Source organism: Seriola aureovittata, chromosome 5, assembly GCF_021018895.1.
Source record: "Seriola aureovittata isolate HTS-2021-v1 ecotype China chromosome 5, ASM2101889v1, whole genome shotgun sequence".
NCBI lineage: Eukaryota > Metazoa > Chordata > Actinopteri > Carangiformes > Carangidae > Seriola > Seriola aureovittata.
Genome location: NC_079368.1, coordinates 6,497,181 through 6,522,723, shown reverse-complemented (window position 1 = coordinate 6,522,723; position 25,543 = coordinate 6,497,181). Strand labels below are relative to the sequence as shown.

Here is a 25,543-nt window from a genome sequence, read left to right as displayed (position 1 = left end):
GTCAGTATGTGTGCATTATATGATTTCACTGAGTCTCAGGGTGGATATCAGATGCAGCATCGTTGTTGTGCACAAATGACATGAGGCCCACAAGAGTAACATGATACAGAAGGGAAAACTAGTGCTCCTTTTCTAATTAGAGAGTTAAAGCTGCTATTTAGACGAAACTGATCACAGCTGATCACAGCTCTGTCAGATTTTTACTGGTCAGTTCTGGACGTGGCTTTACCAGACAAGGAAACAATGAAAAAGAAGTTGTATCGGTTTATTTCTTTGTATTATATTTTCTATCATTATTTATTTTATTTCTATTTATTTATTTATTGGCCATTTGGGTCAGTGAAACATCATTGACATGTTATTCCCTCGTTTAAGTTGTTATAATGAGCTAGCATCACCTGTTTTACACATCCAGCAAACACAGAGCAACATTAGTACAAATTGAAGTCCAATATTCAGTCTTCTAGCTCTGTTTTGGTCTCCACCAATTCCTGAGGGAAATATCCTCAGCTGCTTGTGTCTGTCTGCTGCAGCTGGAGAGAGGGCTGTTTTTTGTGCCATAAACCAAAACAATAAACTGAAAGACACTGAAACATTCTCTACAGCAAGCTCCTTTAACATTACACGTATATTCATTTGATCCATTTTTAACATAGAAATACTGATTGATAAAAATACATACAGTTTTGATACTATCCAGTATCAAAAGCTGTGGATTGTTCCTCTTTAATCCCTTGTTTGTTTAACATTATTCTCTTCCTCATTTCAGCCAGGAGATGATATGTCATTTTCATTCATTAGATTCCTCAGCATGAACACTACCTTTACAACTCTGCCACAACAGTTTGCCGTGCATGTTCAAGGGTCCCCGAGCTGCCATTTTAAATGCAGATTGCGTGGAGGTTGCTTGCTTGGTTAACTTGCCAGCTCCTGTTTGCAGGCATTTTAATTACCACAGAGAGTCTGGGCTATTCTTCCACTTTGGCCAGCCTCAGGATTTAAACTTAGACAGAACCAAACTCATTACTTTACCGCACCTTTGGCAGGAAAAGCCCTTTCAGCTTGATAAATCTTATCCAAACTTTTTGACAAGCTGAGGGCTTTTTCTGTCCCAGTGGAAGTATCATGGTTACACAAGTAGTAAAAGTGGCTTGTAAACAGTGTTGATAAGCAGTCTGTGGTTATTTGTTACTCCTACACAATTAACCAACGTCTGTGGCCTTAATCAGGCTTTCTCTCCGTCACATTTTCCTCCCACGCTGTCTGCACCCAAGCTCCTAAAATGGTCGCTGTCAGCTGCACTCCATTTGTCCCTTATCTCCGGCTCCTCTGAATCTCATTGTGGGCAAAAACACATGATCCTTTGACAGGCGAGTAAATTGGGATTTTGTAAGATGGTGGAGCTGCATGCTATTGCTTCTTCTTCTTTGATCAACTTTGTAAGCATTTGCACCTTGTCTACTTGTTGCCAAAGCTGTGATGACACAGCGTGGTATTACAGTCTGCTGAGTCAATTTCACTTCCACTGAAATGTACTTTGAGGTTGTTGTCTTGTAAAAGTTAATATGTACCGTAAATAAACTAACAAAACTGTGTTCAGAGAATAAATTACCAATCCAAGTGTGAAAGTATATGGTTTTTCTAAATAGTGGCACACTGATGGTGACTGATCTCATTTCCAATCAAACAAATCCCATCCAGTTTTTAACCAGTTAAGAGTCTAGGTTTAGAGACGAGGGGTCTGCAAGCCATTCATTGAGGCTGTGTTTAGGCACAGTGGTACTTTGAGCTAAATCTTAACATGCTCACAATGACAGTGCTAACATGGATCTGTTTAGTAGGTATAATTTCACGTGTTAGCATCCTTATATTTGATAATTAGCACTGGACACGAATTACAACTGAAGCTGATGAATGTCAACAGTGTTCTAGATATTTGATCACAAACCTGATGAAATTTTGACCTGATTATTATAAGATCCTTTATTCAAACAGCTAGTCTCATTGAGATCGGGATGTAGACATATACAGTTTATACATGGACAGGCACACATACATTCACAGGGATTAAAATGGACACACAGATAATTCACAGACAGACATTATACATCTGATGATGACACTAGATGAAAAGTGTCAACATGGTGGCTCTATAGAACCAGTATTTAAGAGATCATCTGGGAACTGTCAGTGTCTATGTCAAATTTGGGATAATCCATCCAAAAACCTTGACCTGCAGGTGGTGCCTGAGGAAAAGTCAGGGAACCAAAGTCATTAGGATTTATCATTTGGGCAAAATAAATGTCAATACAAAATAACTTGATATAATATAACATCCAATCGTAGTTAATATAATCCAGTTTGGACCAAAGTGCTGGACCCACATTACAATTCCTCAAGCCACACTGCCAGAGTGGCTAAATTCTTTCATTGATAGGCTCATACCATCCACAGACAGTTTACCTCCACAAGAATGATGATATCACAAACAACACTTGTTCCTGGGGATTGTCTAATCATAAAAATGAATCTCTGCTCTGATGAGTTTATAATATGCTTGTAATACATCACTGAAGAATAGTATAAATGTGAGATACATTTTCAAGTGATGTGAATAAAGTCAACTATAATTGGTCCCAACATTGCCCTGATATGTTGCAGTGATATCTTGGAGGAATTAATCAAGCCCATAGCCCTGTGCGGACTGGTTGTGTGACAGGCCATCTCATCCCGTTAGCGCCTCTCTTTTCTCTGTCAGTGGCTCTCTACAGCCACGGCTCTGAATAATTCAACAAAGCAAAAGAGGACCGGTGGAGCGGGAAAAGAGATATGGATTGAAGATGATCTCCGGGCACGGGTGCCAGGAAATTGAGTTTTTGACGTCAGAATAAGCTGGAAAAGCATTCTCGAATGTCTGAGTGTGTGCGTGTGTATCTATTACGTGTTCAAGTGGGTGTGATAGTCATTATGTAAGTAAAGAGAGCTGGAAACACTCTCAAATCTCTTCCTCCTTCTCCTGAGATACTTTATTAATTCATAAATTCTCTCAGGGTCTGTGACCTCCCGGCTCTCTGCATAACGTCTGACCGTAGCCGTTAACACCTATCTTCATTCTAATGGTGTTTCACATCACATAAACAGTTGATTTGAATGATAGCGCCCCAGGAAGTGGACGCTGTCTTGACATTTTAGTCCAGGTGATTGAGTGGGGTCATGGATGTGATTCAGGTGTCTCCGCAGTTGAATATTTCACAGCACTGACTGACGGACTTATGACCTGCAGGCAGTAGAGAAGGTCAGTCATGACGCAAAATGTTGGCAGAGTTTAAAGCAGGTTTCCCATCGATACCTGACTGACCTGACAGATTTCTATTGACGTGTCCAGCCTAAGTTACCTGCATGGCAGAGGTTCAGTCAGATGTACGTGATGGCAAATGTGATGTGATGGCACAGTTAGGTTGAGATAGAGTTCACAGTAAGGCTGTTATCCAATGAAGAGTGACCAGACCTGAAACTAAAGCTCATCCAGGTTTGGTAAGCTTTATTTTTAGCTATGCTAGTGGCATGGATGTTCCACCGCTTTGGTCCAGACAGAAATATCTTTACAACTACAGGATGAATCTTGGTTTTCCTGTGATCCTCTAGCATGAGATTGTGACAAGTGTGACATCCATTGTGCTTCCACAAATTTAATCTCGGTTTTCCTACCAGGCTGCTGAAGTCACTTGCGTAATAGTAGTTTTTGTCATTGGGTGACACCTCTTCTGTTGCAACTGCACCGTTGCAGCTTGGCTCATGTGGTCAGATGGGCTGTGACCTGATGCTATCTGTCCGTTCTTTAAAACGAACATCACACAAAAGGATTGATATATTATTCATTTAGTTTTATGAAACACCAAGCAGATTAATAAGCAGGTAATTCTAAAGAAGCCTTCAGGCTAAGGATCCACCCTTCAGATAAGTGGTTCCACAGAAACTCAGTATCCGGGTAATTTGCAAAGAATTACAGTGCAGGTAGCAACATTGATTCATGCTGGCTGTTCTGTTGTTGTCACCAGTTCTGGTATCCACTGTATTCCCTGCTCTAATTCACTCTGTGTAATCTTGCTTCTAATTATGATAATTGCTCCTATTGAGAACCAAGAATCCTAACAATTGTGTATGAATATGTCAAGATTATCATGTGGTTACTACTAAGACTTGGACAAAAGAAACACACCTATGATCAATACGTAATGGTTTTAAAATGTGTGTGACTAAGTAACGCCTGATGGATGAAAGAATCCTAATCTCTGTCCCCTCGTTTGTGTCTCTAGGTGCCCCTGGTTGACGAAGGTGATCTCTCCCGCTGTGCCTCTCTACAATGGCTTGGTCTTCCTCTTTGTGTTGGCCAACTTCAGCATGGCAACCTTCATGGACCCTGGTGTTTACCCCAGAGGTTTGTCTGCATGTCTGGGAGTGTGAAAATGGGTTCCAGTGTCTGGTGATTAGTATCTGTCAAATTGTATGTTCTCATAATGAGTAATGGTTCCTCCCTGTTTAGTCGTCATGTAGAGGGTACAACTTTAATGGTGTCACACGTATCAGAGCACCACCCTCCCCAATCTTTCACTACCCCATTATCTTCCTGTTACAGCCTGTAAAGTCCACATGCTCCACATGCAGCACACTGGGGGAAGTTATACAAGCCGTCATACTGCGAGGTGTATTGAGTATCTCTCAGCTGTTCAGCCTGTCAAACAAGCAGCACTGACTTGTGCTCCTGATGCAGGCTCCTTGTCCTCAACGCTGTCTCGGTTAAGCAATGATGGTTGAACCCATCCCCAGGGATGTTTGTAATGTGCTTGTAAATGATAAGCACCTGTCTTTGGGAAGAGTTTTCTCTGCCCATAAAGGGGGTAATGATCATTAGGTTGTATAAGGTGCAGGTTATCTGCCTCCCCAGAGGTGACAGTGGCCTTCTGCTGCTGCTGCTGCTGCCCCACTGGGTTTTATAGACTACTGAGGGATGAGTTGTTTTCCAAGCTCTTGATGTTGTATCTCAGAGGCAGCAGACCCCACAATTGAAGTGAATTGAAGAAGTGAAGAAGTGACATAGCTATTAAATGACATCTGCTGAGAAAAAATCACTCCATCATCCAGACTGTAAAAGTGAAAATGAAAGGTTGGTGTGTACTAAAGATTTTTCCTTTCAAATCAGTGACGTTTGGCACAGTGGTATATTTTCATTTTCTGTTTAGAGGAAACTTTAAACTGAGGTAAAAGGCAGATGAGAGAGGTGACTGTGGATAATAACGCAACACAATTACAAGCTAAAATATCAGAAAGTTCTGCAATTTCAACAGAAATTTTGCAAAGTATATTGCAGTTTGCTGAACTCAATAAGTGACGTTTTCAGTGAGAAGTTTCCCCGATACTTAAAAGATGTGTTTACATCATGCAAGATCTTACGCCTCTTAGAATAACCACCTCATTTTTCCAATGAATGCATGCATTTCTTTTCACTCCAGTATCAAAACTGCAGTGTGACTCTTAGCCGTCTGTTTTGATCAACATAGGCTAGCACTAACTTTGGCCAGTGTGGTGATGCAGTGAGTTTTATTTCTTTTTTTTTTTTTTTGTATTCATATGATTTGATTTAGTCTGTCGTCTGTGATCCCAGAGGATGTTACATAAACAGTGTTAATTGCTGTGATTGTTGCCGATATCAGAGAATAAAAAGACTATATGTTACGCGTAAGTAGTCGCTTGCAGTGAGGAACCCACAGAGAATTATCACCCAACTCTGCTGTTCTACTCTCTAGAACATTTTAGCATGTTTCCCTTCACTGGTTTCATGGCCCGCAGCTTTACTGTTTTTGTTCAGTCTCACCGCTCTCACCAGCCTCGTTTTCAGCTTTACAGCAAGCAGCTATTTTTAGCTGGGCGAAGCGAAGCACCCTGCCCAAGTGTCATTAAGCAAAATAAAGAGCTATCGCATCCTCACTCACACACATAGACCCTTTCATGAAGGATGATACACTTGTGATCAGTAGAAAACACTTGCGCATACAGACACAAACACACATATTGATGCTGTGATGGGAAATAAATGCAGTGAAATGCTGCTAATAGATACGTCCATGAGACGCTTCTCTGGCAGGAAAATGCATGTCCTTGTTGGAAATAACTAATACTGATAATAGTGACTAATTTTTCAAACAAAAAATGGAGCATTACAACCCATAACACCAATAAAATTACACCTGACCTTCATGCAAGCAATAATTGTATCAGGGCAGGTGCCTGCGGTTTAAATTCTGTTTATTTGAGGATTACTAACATGAATGGTGATAACAGGATTAACCCTAAAATGTAATGGATAAAGATACCGACTGTATGTTCATGTAGATACAACAAGGTGTAAGTACCTCACTCCTTAGTGCTAAAAATAAACTCATCAACAATGAGTAATTAAGCTTTTGATGCCAATCAACAATTTAGTGAAAAGATGTGAAAATACTTTTGGTCAGTAGTTGAAGTGAAGTGAAACTTATGGTTGCAGTGTAAGTGGATATTGTATAAAGTAGGCCACTTCTTGCATTCAGCATTCAGAGAAACGAAGCTGTCAGAGGAGATGCAAGCCTAACTGCTGTTTGTGTCTGTTGCTCTGGCAGGCGGTTTACCTTTTAAAATCTATTTGAAGAGACTTGAGTGCCATAATGACAGAGCAATCTCTGGCTATGGAGTTGTTTATTTCTGTGCTCTACCTCTTGTTTCTCTCTTGTTTTCTCTTTCCACTCTCTCCCTCTCTTCCACACTCGCTGTGTGCTCTGGATCTCCCCGCAGTTACTATTGTACTGTGAAATTATTTTCTCAGGTCGAAGCTCTGTGCACATGGTTTGAATGAGCCCTTTGATCAGCTGAAAGACATTTTATTCGCCACTGCAGCTCCAAAGCAAAGCGGCACCAAGCACAAAGCTTCACACAAACAGTTTGATTGAGTGCAGTCACACCAAGGACAGTGGAGATGCTGCTTGTACTCTCACACTCACACTGTGAGAGTACAAGCCGCAGAGGTGAAGGGGTCAGTCACATGTTTAGGTCTGATAGAGCAACTCTGCCACAGTTAGAGGTTAAATTCCCATTTAAAAAAAAAAAAAAAAAATCTTTGTGAACAGCTTCTGTGATACATGAGTCACAGCGTGCTTTGTTAGTCAGTCTTAATGGGGAAAGCAGAATGAATAGGTCATGTCTATAAAAATATTCATTTCTCCCTGTGTTTGCTCCCTCTGCAGACAGTGAACAGCAGGGGACAACTTCATTTCAGGTTGCTCCCCTGTTGCCCCTGTCAAACTGAATCAAAACCATTCTTCTTACCGTGTCTGCTGCCTGTGTGTGTACTGCTCCACCATACGCATCAACATGTGCTCCGTTAATGTGTTAACGTGTGTCTGCGCAGCGGACGAGGACGAGGACAAGGACGATGATTTCCGAGCGCCGCTCTACAAGAACGTGGAGATCAAGGGCATTCAGGTCCGGATGAAGTGGTGCGCCACCTGCCACTTCTACAGGCCGCCTCGCTGCTCGCACTGCAGCGTCTGTGACAACTGTGTGGAGGTGTGTGTGGATACAAGTGCACATGTGTAAACAGAGAAACTGTATATTCAGTATAAGTGCAGGCAGCAAAATCTAAATGTCAATATTAAAGGTCAATATTAGCATTTAATCAATAATCTTATGTCGTCCTGCTCACATTGGGAATATTTGATAAGAAATATGATGCAGTTTGTTTGTATATATTTTTATAGCTTGAATCCACTCAGAGGCTTTTTCTGTCCTGCCAAGAATTAAAATCTGAGATAAACACTGAATATAAATATATAATGTTTTGTTAAATATATGTGTTTATTGGCAAGAAAATCGTCATCATTAAAGATCATAATTACTGGAATAAATATCAGCTTTTGGCAAATTTAACCGTAAAATACTGTCATTAGTATTAGCTTTTAAATCCTCGATTTGGTCGACACATAGGATGTATACGTAAACAAGTTGGATTCCCACATCCTGTTTTCTTACAGGATTTTTATTTTTGACTATCGAAACAATCAAATAAATAAAAATACTGATTTTATTGTGTATTATTTTGTTGATTATTAGTATTCACACATTGAGATGCCACCCTTATTCTGCTGGTAATATTAAACACTTATTGGAGGAATAGGTTGATTATGGATTGAATATTTAATTAAAACATTTCTCCACTCCTCATAACCTTTTATTCAACCAAGAACAGTTTGATGACACTAGTCAAGACACTGCACTAGAACCTCCTCAGTGATCAGAGATGATGCATAGGTCAAAAATTTATGAACCGATATTTACAATCAGATTTAAAGCCTGAACCCAGACCAGTTGTAGGTCACATAGTTTAAAGCCTCATGAATACCTTGCATAAAATCTTCCCTCCTCAGGACTTTGACCACCACTGTCCCTGGGTGAACAACTGCATCGGACGGAGGAACTACCGCTACTTCTTCCTTTTCCTGCTGTCGCTGAGCATCCACATGATGGGAGTCTTTTCCTTCGGCCTCATCTTTGTGCTCCACCACAGAGAGAAGCTGGGAGCTCTGCACACCACTGTCACGTATCCTTTCACTGCCTGAACCTACTTCTTTTTTTAAATGGACAGTTTGGTTTGGTTTTTTATTCTATTCTGTTTATTTGAGGATTACTAACATGAATGGTGATAACAGGATTTAGCCTAAAATGTAATGGATAAAGATACCGACTGTACGTTCATCTAGATACAACAAGGTGTAAGTACCTCACTCCTTAGTGCTAAAAATAAACTCATCAACAATGAGTAATTAAGCTTTTAATGTGAATCAACAATTTAGGGAAAAGATGTGAAAACACTTTTGGTCAGTAGTTGAAGTGAAGTGAAACTTATGGTTGCAGTGTAAGTGGATATTGTATAAAGTAGGCCACTTCTTGCATTCAGCATTCGGAGAAACGAAGCTGTCAGAGGATAAAGCCGGTGTTTGTAGCTTTGGGTTATTAAGATAGTCCATCTGGTCATGTTCTTATGGGCTTGTATTGTTGTTGTTGTTGACCTTGACCTTTGTCCAGGCTGGTGGTGATGTGTATAGCAGGGCTTTTCTTCATTCCAGTCATGGGACTCACAGGGTTCCATATGGTGCTCGTGGCTCGAGGGCGAACAACCAATGAACAGGTGAGGAGACACCAGCGCAGGAGCTGCTACACACACACACACACACACAGACATTTATTTGACTATGATCTATCCAGGGAGAGTGAACAAAGCTTCTTCACATTCACACAGATCCAAACATTCACACCTGGAGCTGCCTCAGTGTTGGGGCTTGCTTCAGGGCACCTTTGAAATATTTGGAGAATCTTGAGAATCAATGCAAACATCTTCACCGACACCCCAGCTGCACATACTGTGGAATAATACTGTCCAGTAGCCTGTGTGGACAGACTTACATTTACCTTCATAAAGGGAATAATAACACAAATGCTATTGAACAAATATTCACACACACAGCTATTATGAATCACCCACACATTCAAGCACTGGACCTATATGTGTTTGATGGTGTGTGTGTGTGTGCATGTGGGTGTGTGTGTGTGTGTGTGGGTGCGTGTGATCTCATGCTTCTTTTGCTGCTGACTCTAAACAAGGCGTTGTCTTCCTCAGGTGACGGGCAAGTTTCGTGGGGGAGTAAATCCCTTCACCAAGGGTTGCTGTGGCAACGTGGAGTACGTCTTATGTAGTCCTCTGGCACCTAGGTAAGATCCTTTATTGTGCTGTGTACATGTGTGTGTGTGTGTGTGTGCAGATATGTGCTTATGTGTATGTACAGTATGTGGAAGTAGAGTTATGGCTCATCAAGGCCCATGGCATCCATTCCATGACATGAGTGCAGCATCATCTAACTGCAGGGAGGCCTTCCATCCGTGTGTGTGTGTGTGTGTGTGTGTGTGTGTGTGTGTATGATTGTATTCACGTGCTCTGAGGTGGTTGTGGAGGTGTGTATTCAGTTCTGCCTGAAAGCAGCCAGCAACCCTGGGGGGAGGCAGATGGCTGAGAGAACTGAATCAGCCTGTAGAACAAGAGTTAATGGGAAACAGAGCGCAGAGCTAGTAAATGTGCTTTTTGTATACACACACACACACACACACACACACACACACACACAGTTTTATATCCTATTGGGACAAGTCTCATCCCATGAAAATCAACAACAGCAGGTGGGGGTGAAATGCTTTTTGTTACAAGCATCTGCCTTTAAGTAGTTTCACAGTGATACTGAATGATCTGTTTTTAAATCTGACAGCAAATCAGTAACATTAATTTAGTAACATGGATATTTTTCATGTTGGGGTTGATCACTTGAAATATGTAAAGACTCCATGGGAAGTACATCACACATTTATTTCCCCAGTTCCCACACTAACCATGAAACATTAAAAGAACTCAGTGACAGCCATTTTAATTATGAACAAACCCTGTAAGAATCACTTAAAACACTGTTTGGAAGTTGTGTCTGAAATGTCTGTGTAACAAACACAATGGGATTATGCAGATATAAAATTCATGGCTAATTTCATCAGTGTTTCAAAAGGCCATAGTTTTATAGTGGAGTATAAAGTTCAGTATATGAAGTAAGAGAAAAGTGAAATTTTATTTAATTTTATTTATGGATGCATATGCAGTTTATATGAAATAGCCTGGAGTCTCATGTAATGCTCATACTTAACATTAACAACATTAACTGTTGTAATCTCACAATGTAGAAAGTAAAGGCAGAATGATAGGTTCAGGGTTGCAGTGGGGCTAGAATAAGAAGGGTTTTCAAATTAAAATCAATGATGTTACATTAGTCTGTTACATCACAGAAACAGAACAAAAATATAAATGCAACACTTTTGTTTTTACTCCCATTTTCCATGATTTGAAATAAAAGTTATAAGATTGTCTTCTACACACATAGGGGGCTTATTTCTCTTAAATTTCATTAAATTATTAAATTTTAAATGTGTTTAAATCCGTGTTAGTGTGCATTTCTCCTTTGCCAAGATAATCCATCCACCTGACAGGTGTGGCATATTAAGATGTTGATTACACAGCATGATTATTGCACAGGTGTGCCTTGGGCTTGTCACATTAAAAGGCCACTTTAAAATGTGCAGTTTTATCACACAACACAAAGCCACAGATGTTGCACTGGTTGAGAGAGCAGTCACTCTGCATGTTTAATGTCCACCAGTGCTGTTGCCCGTGAGATGAATGGCCGTTTCCCTATCATAAACCGTCTCCAAGGTCATCTCTGAGAATTTGGAGACAATTTTTGTGAAGAAAATTTGAGAGAAAGAAGTCTTTTGTGGGATTAGAAAAAGTCTTCGACTTTTATTTCTTTTATTTCAACTCATGAAAAATGGGAACAAAAACAAGAATGTTGCATTTATACTTTTGTTCAGTGTATATTCAGTTTGCAGCAATAGTGGATACTGTAGTCAGGAAGATAATACTGGTGCCCCTCTTTAGATGTATGGTGTTTACTTTGACGTGAATCACTGTAATAGTTGATTGTGTGTTGCTTTGGCTGTCTTACAGAGATGTAAACTTCTCATCGTGGTTATTTCCAATGCGGAAGTGGATTACATTTCAAATCTAAAGGCAACGCTGACTGTCAAACTAAAAATTGTAAACTGCCAAAGTGGCACAACGTGACAAGAAAGAATCTCGTTAAAGCATGTTGTCCATTTCCACACAGGTACATGCTGGACCCCAGGAAAAAACCCCACATCAAAATTCAGCCCCCATTCATCAGACCAGACCTCTCAGAAAGGCAAATAACTATTAAGATCAGTGACAACGGCGTCCATGGCACCATCATCAGCTCTAAGGTGAGTTGCTCCTCATTGTTATTTCCCTGTTATTCTGTCATCCAGCTGACATACGGCTAATCCTTTTTCCAAGGTGATGTTTACCATTTTCTCATGCTTCGTTCCCATAGTCTAATGCCACATGTGTGACGTAGTGTATCCCTTGTCCTCTTCTCAGTTTCCTATTTTTTAAGGCTCATACTCAAGGCAGCAAAATGAGAGAATACAGTTGCTCGCTTTAATCAGATGTATTGGAGAAAACAGGATATTATTAGACACTTGACGTCAAAGCCAAGGGACTCAGATAAGGGAGAAATTAATTGGATCATTTTCAACCCCAAAGGTGGGAAGCAACCCTCTTGTTTAGCTTCTATCACTTTTTTTCTTCTACCAGCTAGCTCCGGCCTGGTCGGCCTGCAAAGTCATTTTCCGATTCTGGGTCACGGTAGCGTCCAGTCTGCCCTGAAGAAGTAGAGCGTATTATAAGCTCTAGTATTGTAAATGCAATGAGGGCTGAAGCTCTTGGCAGGACTGTAAACAGCTGTTGATACTAAGGTTGGATATGCAGCTATAAAAAAAAAACTTGATTGCTCCATCAAAGGCAAACCTGTCTCCAAAAAAATTATATTTAAAAGAAAATAAAAACATAAATGACTTGGGGGCGATAATAGTGGTTTTGTATTTCAAAGATCATTAAATTCAAATTGTAGGTAATGGTACATTAATGACCATTTTCCAAAGCATGCCTCATGTTTTAGTATTTTTTTTTTTTTTTTATACCTTTCAGGCAGCCATTAATCATTAGCCATTCAGTTCATGCCATTTAGTGTGAAAATCGCACAGAGTAATTAATCCACAACCCTTTAAGGCATATGAGATTTTCTGTCTCTGCTTGTAAAAATACTCTCATCTTACCAGCCCAAAGCACAAAGTATAGCTTCAGTTGAGAAAAGTGTCACATTCCCTTTAAGAGTAACTATGTAGATCAAATTATTTTCTGATGTTCAGGTTTTGCCGGGGAATGCTTTTCTGTAAATGTGAAGTAAAGTGAAATTTAGTAGCAAAACAGGAAATTCTCTTTGACTTAAAGGGGAACTCCATTGATTTGTACATGTCTGCATGGGTGAAAAAAGTTGGAAAGGCCTTTTGTGGTTCCACGAGGGGCTGTGAAAAGTCTGATAAACTGCTACTACAAGTCTTAAAATGAATAAATCTGGAGGTGTGGATTTACAAAGGATTGAGTTTACCAGAGCTCTGAAGCCTGCTCCTTGTCTCTGCTTGAGGGTAGCATCTCAATGATACATTAGCTGCTACCAGCATAACACACCGAAATTTCAGATTGAACTGTCAGCAGTCGGGATGCATTGTGGGTAATGTAAACACTTTTTGACTAGTAAGAAGAATGCATGGAATTAAAAAAGATGATATCTGGTTCTCCTGCACTGATTTTCATTCAGTCGGACAGTGCAGAAGTTCAAGGCTAAATCAGTGGAGTACTCCTTTAAGATGAACAAATAATGATCTATTCTCTCTCTAACATCTCTCACATTTCAATCCAACTCTGACATGACTTTCTTTCACCATTTGCACTCCATTAGCCACTAAAAAGAATACATTTAAGATCAAGTAGAGCAGCTGCCTGGTGCAGCTCTTCTACCCTACAACCTCCTGTGTGACTTGTGTTGGTTCATCCCTAACAGTAACACATGCTCTTCTCTGTTTCATCTGCTGTTCCCCCACCTGTTCCGGATACTTTTAACACCCTGCTCTACTCCCTGTAGTCCAAAAGCAGCCTGGATGGCCTGGATGACAAAGAAACCCAGCCGCCGCTGCCACCTAAAGCTGACAGGTACAACCAGCTGAAGAGCCAGCTGACCCCCAGTGAAGGTAAGAAACACAGAAACACAGCCTCGCTGTGTTCACCTCCTCTCTCTCTCCTGACAGTCTTCATCAATCCCATTTCTCTTCCCTGTCAAGGCTGCACCAAATGGCAATTCCCCAAGCTCCCCCTTTAGATCACCAGTGTCCCAGTGTGTGACTTGCTGCTAGTTTAGCCTGATAAATGTCTGTCCCAGTGGCAGGGTGATGGCCTTTTTTTATGCCAGGCCAGAGAACAGGGGTGATTTGTAGCGAGGAGGCAAGCCCTGTTTACTGAATCAGCATCAGATTTGTGGTAAAAAAGATAAATTTCAGATTGAATCATTGCGACATGAATCACCTCTTTTTGCTGGTGGTGTGTAGCAATTGAGCTCTGCAAAATGGAGATATGGGAAAGGAATTTAGTCTAGAATCAGAACTCTTAAAGTAAAAAATCACTGACTGCCTCTGCGAGTCATCCGTGTAAATTAGAAACTGTGAAGGATCTGTTTTGGGTGTTAGTTTAGCAGCTAGTGGTGTTAGCTAGTGCTAATGTGTTCCTTATACTGTTGCATTCAATAGTATGGAGTGTCAATAATATATAGTGTGAACCTAAAGCAGCAGGTTCTGACCAGAGGATCTCCAGTGTCATGGTGCATTATGTCAGGGAGTGATCACTCCCTGGTCCTCCATGGAGCACTACTGCTGCCTGGTGGTACCTCAAAGTACTGCATCTGGTGTAAACAAATTACCTCCCTTTGTAAAAGCAGTTTAGAGGACTCATAATTAGTGGAAGTAAGAGTTCTTTACATTTCCCTCAGAGACACTCATGCACCAACGCACAGGAGGAACTGCTTGCTTAGAAGTACCTTTGGGCTTGATTTCAAGTAGTTTGTCAAGGATGGACAGCTGGCTGTTTTAGCAATCACATGTTACACATCAGTTACTAAATAGACTCTTACTGTCCGACTACCCAGCCACTCCAGTTCATTTTCATTCAGTAGGAATGATGGTGATGGTGTGGGTATCAAGAACTCGATCGCTCCAGCCTCTTTACTGTGATAATAGAATTCAGCTCTGAGGTCTTTTTTCTCCCAGAAATTACTTTCAACCAGAGCTGGTATAATAGTGTCATTTCTATTATCTTTACAGTGTTGACTCTGGTTTTCTTTCTGTGTGTGTTGCAGATGGTTCCCTTTCTGGTAAAACCCACCCCTCCACTCCAGCCATGTACAAATTCAGGCCGTCCTTTGGCACCATGCCGAAAGTCCACTACCACACTGCCGGAGAGAAGGTAAGACAGGATATGTTTGGTACTGATGTGTGAAGTACATTCTTAATGCAGTATTGTTATTATAACACTATTTTTTGTAGCACCACCTTAATAGCCAGGAGTTCTACCACAAAAAGGTTCAGTAGCAGCTGTTAAAGGACTTCAATCAGAGATGTTTTGACATGTGACTCTGCTGTTTTTTCTCAGATTATCATGCCAGATGACCGGAAAACATCAGCCATCTTGGAAGAGGGTGTCCGTGGTCACGACTACCGATCTGAGCCCAACCTGGACCTGCCAGAGTACACCAATGCTCCCCTCCACCGAACTTTCCAGTCCTCTCCCCTCCAGCTGGACTCTGACCCCATCAACTCTCGCTCTCTCAGCCTGAAGCAGGGTCACCGCCGACCGGAGAAAGGCCAGCTCCCGGCCCTGCATCCGCATACAGTAACATCCACCCCCTACAAGAGTGTCTTCTCACCCAACACGCTCTCCAACCGTAATGGTAGCCTGTCCTATGACAGCTTGCTAAACCCCAGCATCTCCCCAGCCACTGCCAGCGAGTGCATGGCCCATCGTGGTATGCCCACCGTGGGGTTCCACTCGCCCTACCTGCCCACCAAAATGTGCCACATCCGGGAACCTGAAATGCAGAGGCAGCAGGTTGCCCCTGCCTACAGTCCAGTGATGCCACCCAGAGGAGTGGGCAGGCAATCCCCTCACCTTAGGGACAGGGACCCATCCCCGGTGCGCTATGACAACCTCTCCCAGACCATCATGGCCTCCATCCAGGAGCGAAAGGAGATGGAGGAGAGGGAGAAGCGGCAGATGCTGCACGGGCGCTCCCAGACCCACATTTATGCCCAGGACTCTGGCATGTTTGATGGTGGCTATGGCCTACCCCCCAATGCTTGCTATCCAGATGGGCCTCGCGGCCCCGGCTCCAGAGGCCCAACACCCCCAGCCTATGGAGGCTCCAGGGACAACCTGATGGGGGTCGGGGTGGTGAGCTACGGCCAGCGAACCCCTGTGTTGCGCCATGCCGGCTCCACGCTGGGCCGAGCCCCTAGGACTTCATCCACCTCCTTGCACACAGATCACAGTAGCTCCAACAGCAGCCAGACCAGGGCCTCAGGTCTTGAGGGCCCCTATCGCTCCCCGGCTCACCAGCCCCACTCCCCTGCTATGCCCCGATCCCCCTCCTACTCTCATCAGAAACTCTCCTACATCAGTGCCCTTGAGAGGACAGACTCACCTCGTCTGGGGGGCCCAAGGTATGAATCCTAATGTTATTCCCTGTGGGACTGCATGCACAGGGAGCCAATGGGGACTGGTGGGAATTAAATGTATTCCCACTTGAAACCAAGCTCCGCAGCCAGCAATTCATGGACACTAGTGTACTAGTCCTAACTGAGGCAACGTGTAGCATTTGTATATGGTGTATGGTACATGTTTAACTGTTATGTCCATTTATTCATGAGTTCTGTCTGGTGTGACTTCTTACATTTTCTGTTCTGATATACGTTTGCCTTTCTAGAAATGTTTTTTTTTGTATTGTTTCACAAATGTCAGATGAATAAAGTTGTGTGACTCCTCTCACTTCTTTTTCTTTTGCATGCTTTTCACCTACTGGTCTAACATTTCCAAGCCTTTGTCTTCACTAACAAGTACACTTTCAAGTAATCCTCCATACTGCAAGTCTGTTTTTGTGATTTTAAAGTTGTCATACTCCAGACATCTAATTTGCATGTCACCACAATGCTCTGTTTGGTTTGTGTTGAATCTCTTTGGCTCTTTGTATTGAATCATATTCTCTTTTTCTTCTTGTCTTTCCATTCAGAGAGGCCATGAAAGTTAATGGGCAGATGGACTGCCACCCCAGCACCCAGGGTGTCACCCTCAGCCCCAGTCGCCACAGTAACGTCAAAAAGGTGACAGGCGTAGGAGGCACCACGTATGAGATATCTGTGTGAGCAGGGACACTGCATCCACCTCCAACAACAATGGCCACCCTGCTACAAAGAGATTGTCTCCTCTTATTTCTTTTGAAGTCTAGATAACGACCAGTCGGGGGCACACAGCGCTGCCTGTTTTTGGACTCAATGTCCAATCAGAGGCTCTGTCTGCTCCTGTGTAGGTCTGTCTAGCCAAATGCCCGTGTGTGTTTGTACCTGAGGGATTGGTTGTCAGTTGATACCGCTGTAGTCTGTACTGTATGTGTGAGGAGTGTCTTGTCCTAAACATCTTTGTGGCTCATCATCTTGGTTGTAAGAGTGGACCGTCCAACAAGATCGTCAAATGTTATTACTGTTGTCTCTCAGATGTGGTCACGAAGCGTACGTTGTTGAAAATGTCACACAAACTTTGCTCCAAGAAGCGCTGACGGAAACAAAAACACTACAGACGAATCAAACACTGACATCCTCGCTGTGGACTTCTGTGAGAAGAGATTAATGTCAATTCACCTCAAGAAGTCAAGGTGCTTCAAATTAACCCGTACTGCTCATGTCATCTCCAGCATATGTGGTGGAGTCGTACAGCTTTGAGAAGTGATGGAGGACAGATCAGTTAGGTTTAACCTGAGTACAGGAAACGCAACCCGAGTGAGACGAGGAGCTGGGAGAGGGGATATCGAGGGGAATTTCATCGGATCATGTCTGGTGGTTGCATTCCAAATTCATTGAGAAAGGCTTTGCTTTTAATTCAAAGTAAAACAAACTGCAACTACATCTTTGTGAAAAAGAATTTTCTCAGGAATGAATGCAAGCAGCGGAGATGTTAGGCGATACGAATTCATGAATCATGAATGTCTGCTTCTTTGTCTCAGTCTAGTGCAGATATTTAGGGCTTGAGTATAGCTTAGCCCCCTTTATTCCCTTCATGAAGGTGCAGTTCATCATCATAGGCTTCTGTTTGTTTTAGTCAAGTTCAGTTAGGTGAGTTCAACATAATCCATGACACAAGAGCTGGGCTGATACATGTGAGCTCTGAAAGATCAGAATACCTCATCCCAACGGTTCTCACATAGTTCAGAGCGAGTCCAGCCTTGCATTACCAAAACAACTTTTCTGTTAATGTGCTTTGTTTGTAATTTATGTTTGTGTTATAATCATAGGATTCGAAGGGTGAAGAAAAACAAGCCATTGTCCCATGTGGTAAAATGAAGATAACTGGTCACCCATTCATTATTTTGTAGTTTTTTTTTAATCAGTTTGTTTCCTTTTTATATACCCAACCTTTCAAAAAACTATGTTTGATACATCTTTTTTATACAGATACTTAACCCTGGAATGGATGTTTTATTTTGAGTGGAGTTTTTTTTGTTGATAAATTATATATACATATAAATAAATGAGATCATGAATAATGGGTAAAATCTATAAAGTAAATATAGCTTGTTCTACCTTGCAGTGTAAAAAAAATAAAAAAGAAAGATGAAATGTAATTAGCTGATATGTGATTTTGAGGAAGTGAAATATTAAAGTCACCATCTTTGACTAGTGAACAGTCACATGGTCCACACTGAACTGCCAACAAGTGCTGTACACAAGTGAAGGATTGGGCTTTCAGTAGAAGCAGCTTTGAGATTTCAGTGCCAAAAGTGGCGACACACCCCCCTTATTTCTCAAAGACAGCAAACAGGTGACATCGCTACTATGTGCAGCAGCTGTCTGGTACAGCTTCAGTATTATGCGCCACTCAGACTCACAATGGAACTTTTTTTGTTTGTTTTTTTGCTGTTGATTTAAAAAAAAAAAGTATGATAACACTTATTACTTTTGACCATAAAAAATTGAACTGATAATATCTAAGTTGAAGGTTTTTATTAATATTTTGCACCAACTGAATATGTTGAAACATGTCAGAATTGACTTTGATGTAAAGCAGTAGATTTGGTCCCGCTACATTTGCATTAAGAATAAACCAGATGCCTTTTGAGAGGAAAAGCGATTTCATGCACAATGAAATGTGGCTGGTTAAAACATTGTTTTACATTAAGGGAAAATCAACATTTTCTATTGGGCAACAAACGGCAGGAGTGACATAACTCTGGGTAGACTTTAAGATTTTGACAACAGAAAGTTGTGGAAGGACAGCCAATGTACAAAGTGATACCTGTTCATCTTAATTATGAAATTACATTACTTTTTACAGGATTTTTTTACTCTGATTTCTGATATATTCAGTTTCCTTTCTCCAGAGATCAGTGTATAGGCTGGTAGCTGTGGTGGAGTCTTGCTTTCTGACGAGGTTGGATGTTACCGAAACTGGCTGTAGTTACAACCTTCTGATTAGTATGATCTCCCTCTCAAGGTCTCACCCAGCTGCCTTACCATGAACACAGTGATGTGAAGTAACACAGGATACTCTATTCAAGTCATGTATTTCTGAATTGTTGATAACTGTTTCTGATCCAAGGCTGTGGTACACAGGGCTACTTTTATGGCAAATCTAATGAGTGTCAGTGAAACAGCTAGCAGGAGCATCTTGAAATACCTGAGTAGACTGTTAGATGCTGAGTTGCCCGAGCATACCCCAGTCTATGATGATTTTCAGACCCCCGTTTGACCACATATCAAAAGCACTGTCGATGTCATTCCTCTTTAAGATGACTGCCATTAGTCCAATGTTCTTGTTTTAGGGATGGACATCACTGCAGGTCAGGGACCATTCCTGACAGTGAGCAATGAATCTGTTCTATCACAAGGTGATTTTTGTTTTCTGAAACTCAAATAGAAAATGTATCAAAATATAGAATATACTATAAATGTACATGCGTTCCTATTTTTGTGAAGAGGAAATATTTCCCAATGACCTGAGCAGAGTAAATAAAGTTTCCATCTCTTTGAGTGAATGAGGTTGTTTTTTGTTAATGAAAAGGTAGAATGAGGAACTCTTGCACAACATTGATTAAGTTTGTCTTACCACAGCTATTATGTAACAAGCCTCAAAATTCATTCAAAAATCAATGCTGGATTGGTAATCTGATCTTGTTTCAACTCGTACAACCCTCCACACGTTCTTGTTTTAATACATAAGCAGCAGTATTATTCATGACTGCACATTTGATCATTAGCTATCCCAGGAAAGAAGTGATCTTTATATGAATGCAAACATGTGGTCTTTGACAGCTTTTATTCGAAGGTGGAGGAAACATTTCAAATCATTTGAGTGCAAATGAAAAGCAACATTTCATCCATATACATGTATTTACAGATGCACTGGCACTTAGATGCACTTTAGAGGCAAGGTTAAGAACTTAATTAGTGGAAAGAAAAGGAGAGGGTGGTGAGCACACAGATCAGATAGGGCACACTCTGTTACATATACTCTACATGCTTTAAAGTTTGGGAATGTTATGATCTAAAGAATACAAACTTGGTTTCCTGGTGAGGAACTTAAGTCAGAGCATAGCTGCACCAAACTCTGATGAACCGTTCACTTTGGACTTTATGGTTTTCAGGTATTTAAAACAAAAAAAGGAAAAAAAAAAAGGAAATGCTTAGCTAAGTGCATCTGATCTCCTATCAGTCAGCTATCAGTGGACACTGCGATCTGCAGCATGCATCTGATGCCCCTGAACTGTCCGGAGGGGATTCCTCTTCTAGTCAGTTCCCAACAGAACTGATGAAAGAAGGAACCCAGACAGAACTATTTCTACAAGGCATCCACTGAGAAGTCTTCATCTTACTTGCTGTTTCTAACAGTGGAAGCATAGACAGTGGACAGGGTAAGAAGGCCCACCGAGATGAATCATGGGATTTTATATTTATAATGCACCTCCATAATGCCTGGTCCCTGACCCTGTGCTGCTAATAAGCAGGCTACATTATCCTCTCCCCCTACAAACAAACTCTGCTTCAGAATAACAAAACAAAAAAAATACCCCAATGTGGGAATTATCACTATCACAAGCCTCTTTTCACAGTTTCTCAAATGTAACATTGAACTGCAGATGACAAGGATGGAAAGTGTGGCATTCCACGGTGCAATGAGGGTGAGGGATGGGAGGGAAAGGGCTTCTTTTTTTCATAAATTCTCTATCTTGTATTTTTTTTTCTCCACAGTGGCATCAAGGACTTGTGATCTTGAGGCAAAACAGAATAAAAAAAAACTAATAATATGCAAGTGTCCAAATTCAGTTCATTCAGAGTCTATTGTAGAAAAAGAGGAAAAACTGATAAATTGAAGATCAGCAAAGCAAGTTCTTGGTTCTCAATTCTTCTCCTCAGCCTTCACCTCCTTTTTCTCATCTTCTTTCTTCTCGTTTTTGTCCTCTTCCTTCTTTTCTTCTGATGCCTTGTCCTTTACGGAGAGCTCCTCCAGCTTCTCTGCCACCTTGTTTGCGCTCTCAGTGTCGCCTGTGGCAAAACAGTGAAATGATCAACTAAAATCAACTAAAGCTAGGAAGATTTTACACTCAGTTGCATGTCTTCAGCTTGCCTGGGATGCCCGTTTGTCTTCAGAGAAAACACTTGTTACTTTCACTTTGCATCTCAATTCACTAACTCAAGAATATTACATCTCTTTGCCGCTGTGATTAGACTAGAAAATAATAATTGTAAAAAAGAAAATCTGAACTGTCATGTAGCAGAACATAATTACACCAGCCTTTTAAAAAGCCAGTTAAGTGTTACATTCTGCATGTTCATGTAGCAGACAGAAAAAGTCCGAGGCTGGAGGTAGCAGCAAAGAACAGAGTGTGTCTGCATCATCACCTAGTTTATATTCAACTTAAAACAGGTTGCAATAGACATCAGTCAAACCTGAGTACAACAATGGAATATTGGCATGTTTCAACTCCATGTAAACCAACACACTCATTGCTGAAGTAGTGCAGACTGTAATGACTGACTGTAAAGTAATTAGACATGACGAATTTGTGAATAGACAGAACCACGTTTGTTGAGGAACATATTTCATCTCACATGCATCCCATAATACATATATATACTTTCATGAAGAAAATTCCTTTAGTTCAAGTTTTATGTACCTGTTCCCTCTAGAGTTTTTCTGACCTCCTCCTTGCACTCATCAAACTTCACCTTGAACTTCTGAGCATCTGTAAACAGAACAGAGAGTTAATATATACTCACATCAAAAAGCTGTTGTATGATGGGCTGCTTAATCGTGCTGCACTAACAAATGATTAAAAACAAAACAAAACAGACACCAGTAAAAAAGAAATTGCTGCTGGATGCTGTTACCCAAAGTTTAGAAAATGAGATTCTCACAGGTGTTTGTCTATGCAGAATGATCACAGCAGAATCCAAATCAAACACTACCTGGGGAACCTTTTAAGTGTAATATTGGATTGGATGTATGAATACTTACTTTCTGCATTTAAAAAGCGTATCGCCAGGAGTTCAGGTTTGGGGCATTCATCCGCATAATCTGCTAGTGTGTTCCACACCCACGCCCTGTCACTGCCAGCGTTGGGCTTCAGCTCCATCATAGGCATAACTAAAGTTCACAAGACAGAGGCCAATGTTAATATATAGTCATATACACTGTAGGATAAGTATTACACAATTTTAGTTTTTGCAAATGGCTATTTCTATAATCAAAACAAGTTGATTAGATTGGCGGCACCACCACTCTTCTCCTTACCAGAGCTACTTGTCCATCTTTATTACACTCAGGGGAAAAAAACAGTTTATACTTTTGACAGTCTCTTTACATTTGTCCTGATCTCCACTTGAATTTGTTTAGGGAAACACAAATATAGTAAAACTGTAAGGAGTCCTAAGTCAACTGGTAACATATCCATCATAGTTTGAGTACTTGCAATGCAAATACAAATACAAATATGTACTTCAGAAAACATGTAAGGCTTTGCTATAGAAATAAGCCCACAACACACACAGGTAAGCATATATAGGTATGACTTAAATTGTATGTGCACTACACTTTGCCGTACAATATATAGTGCCGTTTGTCACACATTGGCTTTTTATATTATTATAAGAGATTAATATTTATTTTCTTTCTCTATAATACTATGTTGTACAATGACATCAAACAACAATTATATCTGCAAACTTGACTCACTGTGATGATTGGCACAAATCTTCAAGGTCCGGTCTCTCCTCATCAGGAGACGGATTGTGCCTTTCTCTTTGTGTTTCAGCAGCTTGACATCGCCAGTTCCCCTCTCCTTCCACTCCGGGGGGTCGTTCTCAGAGGCAAAACGATATAGTTTAGCCCGCCTGGGAAAACAACAGTATACTACATGAAGATACCAATGCACTAGCTTAGCAAATAGTCACATGCTGACCAGCTAAATTAATATTAGATAACATTTGTATGACAAATAAAATGAGTGAACAAAAGAAGACTAGTAGAGGAAAGGAAATTACATTTTGAAAAGTTCCTCCTCATCCTCTTCTAATGTTTTCACATCTTGTTCAGGAAGGGACACAATGGGCTCAAAGTGGGGATCATGATTGGAGTCCTCTGCATTATCTGCAGTGGTATCATGGTCCTCCTGGTCCTAAGAGGAAAAGCAGGGAATGAGTTAAGTCAAAGAAATAAATTCACTTATCTGTGTCAAACATTCAGAGTACGTTTAAAGTAATTAGGCATGTGGTATAGCTCAGAGTGACTCTTCAAACTCTCTGGAACAAACTGACTTCTGACGACTGACCAACAGGCCACGAATGCTTCAATAGAGGGATTTAAGAGCTCATTGGTTAAGTATAGCTTTTGTAGGGGGAACTGGCAAAGCCTTTTGTAAACCACTGTTGCTGAGCCAAGCATCTTTAATGCAATTTGGTGTTACATGTTCTCACATTGATGTGTGTAAGATTAAATACACATTGCTAATGTGGCTAGAACACATATTCTTCATGCATGAATAACTGAAAACAAAGATGGCTAAAATTATCCTTTAAAAGTGTGCAGTTTCATGACCAGTGACAACGCGTGACGAGCCCTTTGTGAACAGTAATATGCAGCATCATTTAGCGAAAACGAGACTGAGCATACGCGGGAGATTTTCCTTTTCTTCAAGTCGGCAAATGTACTTCTAGCTTAGTACGCTTCTGATCTTATATCCAGTTAGCAGTATCACAATGTAACGCTGAAGTCTTTGCGACTTAGCTATCAGAGGTAAGCTGTAATACTGCTATTGACATTAAAGACAACGCAATAGCTGTGTAATTCAATTAATTAAGTTGCTGGCTTGAATGAGCAGGTGGATATATAAAGATTTCGGTCTTGATGGAGTTACATTTTTCTTCCGTAATGTGAACAAATAGTTGTTCAACTTTGTTTTCCTGAGACAACTCATTGTGAAGTTACCTAGCTCGTCAACGAGGCCTTTCACTAGCAGGCTAGTCGAGACCTAATGGTTGGGCTTTTCGCACCACGGTGTGTCACTGACTAATACCACAGAAAAATTAAAATGACCTGGGGTAACATTATTTCTGGAGTAACTAGAACTGCATTCAATGGTAAACGTGTTACTGTTAACTGCCCGAGAATACGGAGTGACTGTCTCGAGCGCCCTGCTAATACAGCTAACATTAGTTGGCTAATGTTAGCAACTGTTGTGCTTGGCAGACAAAGGCAGGGGACCTAGCTAACCTTATTGTCTTTGGTCAGTAGGTTGCACGCAGATTGTAACATGCCCTGTTCAAACGACTGACGACTGCAATAGTTTGGTGAATTTAACAGGATTGTGTCCGTAGGCTTCCTCGTTTACGATCAGAATAAGAGGCTAATGCTAACATGCGTGAGTACTTTTGAGCGAATCAACGTTAACTCTGAGGAAAAGCCTAAGAGTACAAAATCTCACACTGGACACACTGGACATTTCTAGCTGCCTGTCAGAAACTTCTGTGGTTGTCGTTAAATCTTACAGCCTTGCAAACACGTCGATTAGCTTTTCTAGCATCACGAGAGACAACATCATTGTCGGCATTTCTGGCTCGCAGCTCCCTTGACAAACTTTGACGAATTATGACACGTTAAATACAACGATTTTCACTAAATTCCGATTTCAAAGCGGGCATAACGCATTAGATGACCTAAAATGTGTGACCTCACCTTTGGGTCTGCCATATTAATGTAGATGTTTGTAGATTATGGAAGTAGTTTGATAGATTCAAATCCCAAACTGGCCGCCGTTTCCCTTCAGCTACACTCACTTCCTGCTACAGCTTTCGCGCGCCGAATTTCCTACGCATGCCCGCGCCCACAGTATGACAGCGCGCACCGCCTCTCTCTGGGCTGGGACTGTCTGTGTCAAACTAAACAAAATGCTGTTTCTCTTATACACGTTATATCAATTAGAAAAATGTGATAACTTCTACAGTGTCTGCTAGAAAAATCATTTATAAAAAGGACTTATTGTACTGAAGGATAAAGTATAAGAAATTAAATTTATTAATAATTCTAACCACGAGAAAACAATAAGTCAAACGGAATCAGCATAATCAAATAAGCAAAGCCTGAACACAAATACTGTCATGTAACAAAGAAATGTGTGTGTTGTGATTTTTAATATTAAAA

General features: G+C 41.0%; 2 protein-coding genes and 1 non-coding gene across 3 annotated transcripts in view; 1 reads left to right on the top strand and 2 right to left on the bottom strand.

The window, feature by feature from the left end:
- Window positions 1-19,883, top strand: part of zdhhc8b (zinc finger DHHC-type palmitoyltransferase 8b) — a 69,974-nt gene extending 50,091 nt beyond the window's left edge. Inside the window, exons 2-11 of the mRNA XM_056377359.1 lie at window positions 4,317-4,438; window positions 7,442-7,599; window positions 8,457-8,629; window positions 9,115-9,217; window positions 9,707-9,798; window positions 11,787-11,919; window positions 13,680-13,785; window positions 14,943-15,049; window positions 15,236-16,302; window positions 16,869-19,883. Of these exons, the coding sequence (XP_056233334.1) occupies window positions 4,317-4,438; window positions 7,442-7,599; window positions 8,457-8,629; window positions 9,115-9,217; window positions 9,707-9,798; window positions 11,787-11,919; window positions 13,680-13,785; window positions 14,943-15,049; window positions 15,236-16,302; window positions 16,869-17,001 (2,194 nt within the window). The 3' untranslated portion in view covers window positions 17,002-19,883. The remainder of the gene's footprint in view (window positions 1-4,316; window positions 4,439-7,441; window positions 7,600-8,456; window positions 8,630-9,114; window positions 9,218-9,706; window positions 9,799-11,786; window positions 11,920-13,679; window positions 13,786-14,942; window positions 15,050-15,235; window positions 16,303-16,868) is intronic.
- A 264-nt stretch (window positions 19,884-20,147) lies between these two features.
- On the bottom strand, window positions 20,148-25,229 carry ranbp1 (RAN binding protein 1). Its single transcript, XM_056377366.1, has 6 exons — window positions 25,079-25,229; window positions 23,389-23,522; window positions 23,081-23,238; window positions 22,364-22,492; window positions 22,023-22,091; window positions 20,148-21,390 (listed from the first exon to the last, which is right to left on the bottom strand). Exons 1-6 carry the CDS (start codon window positions 25,091-25,093, stop codon window positions 21,245-21,247), a joined length of 651 nt encoding a protein of 216 aa, XP_056233341.1. The 5' UTR covers window positions 25,094-25,229; the 3' UTR covers window positions 20,148-21,244.
- Window positions 21,611-21,739, bottom strand: LOC130170304 (small nucleolar RNA SNORA77). The gene has a single exon (XR_008827967.1). It is a non-coding gene; the product is annotated as a small nucleolar RNA SNORA77 (small nucleolar RNA).
- Window positions 25,230-25,543: the final 314 nt, after the last annotated feature.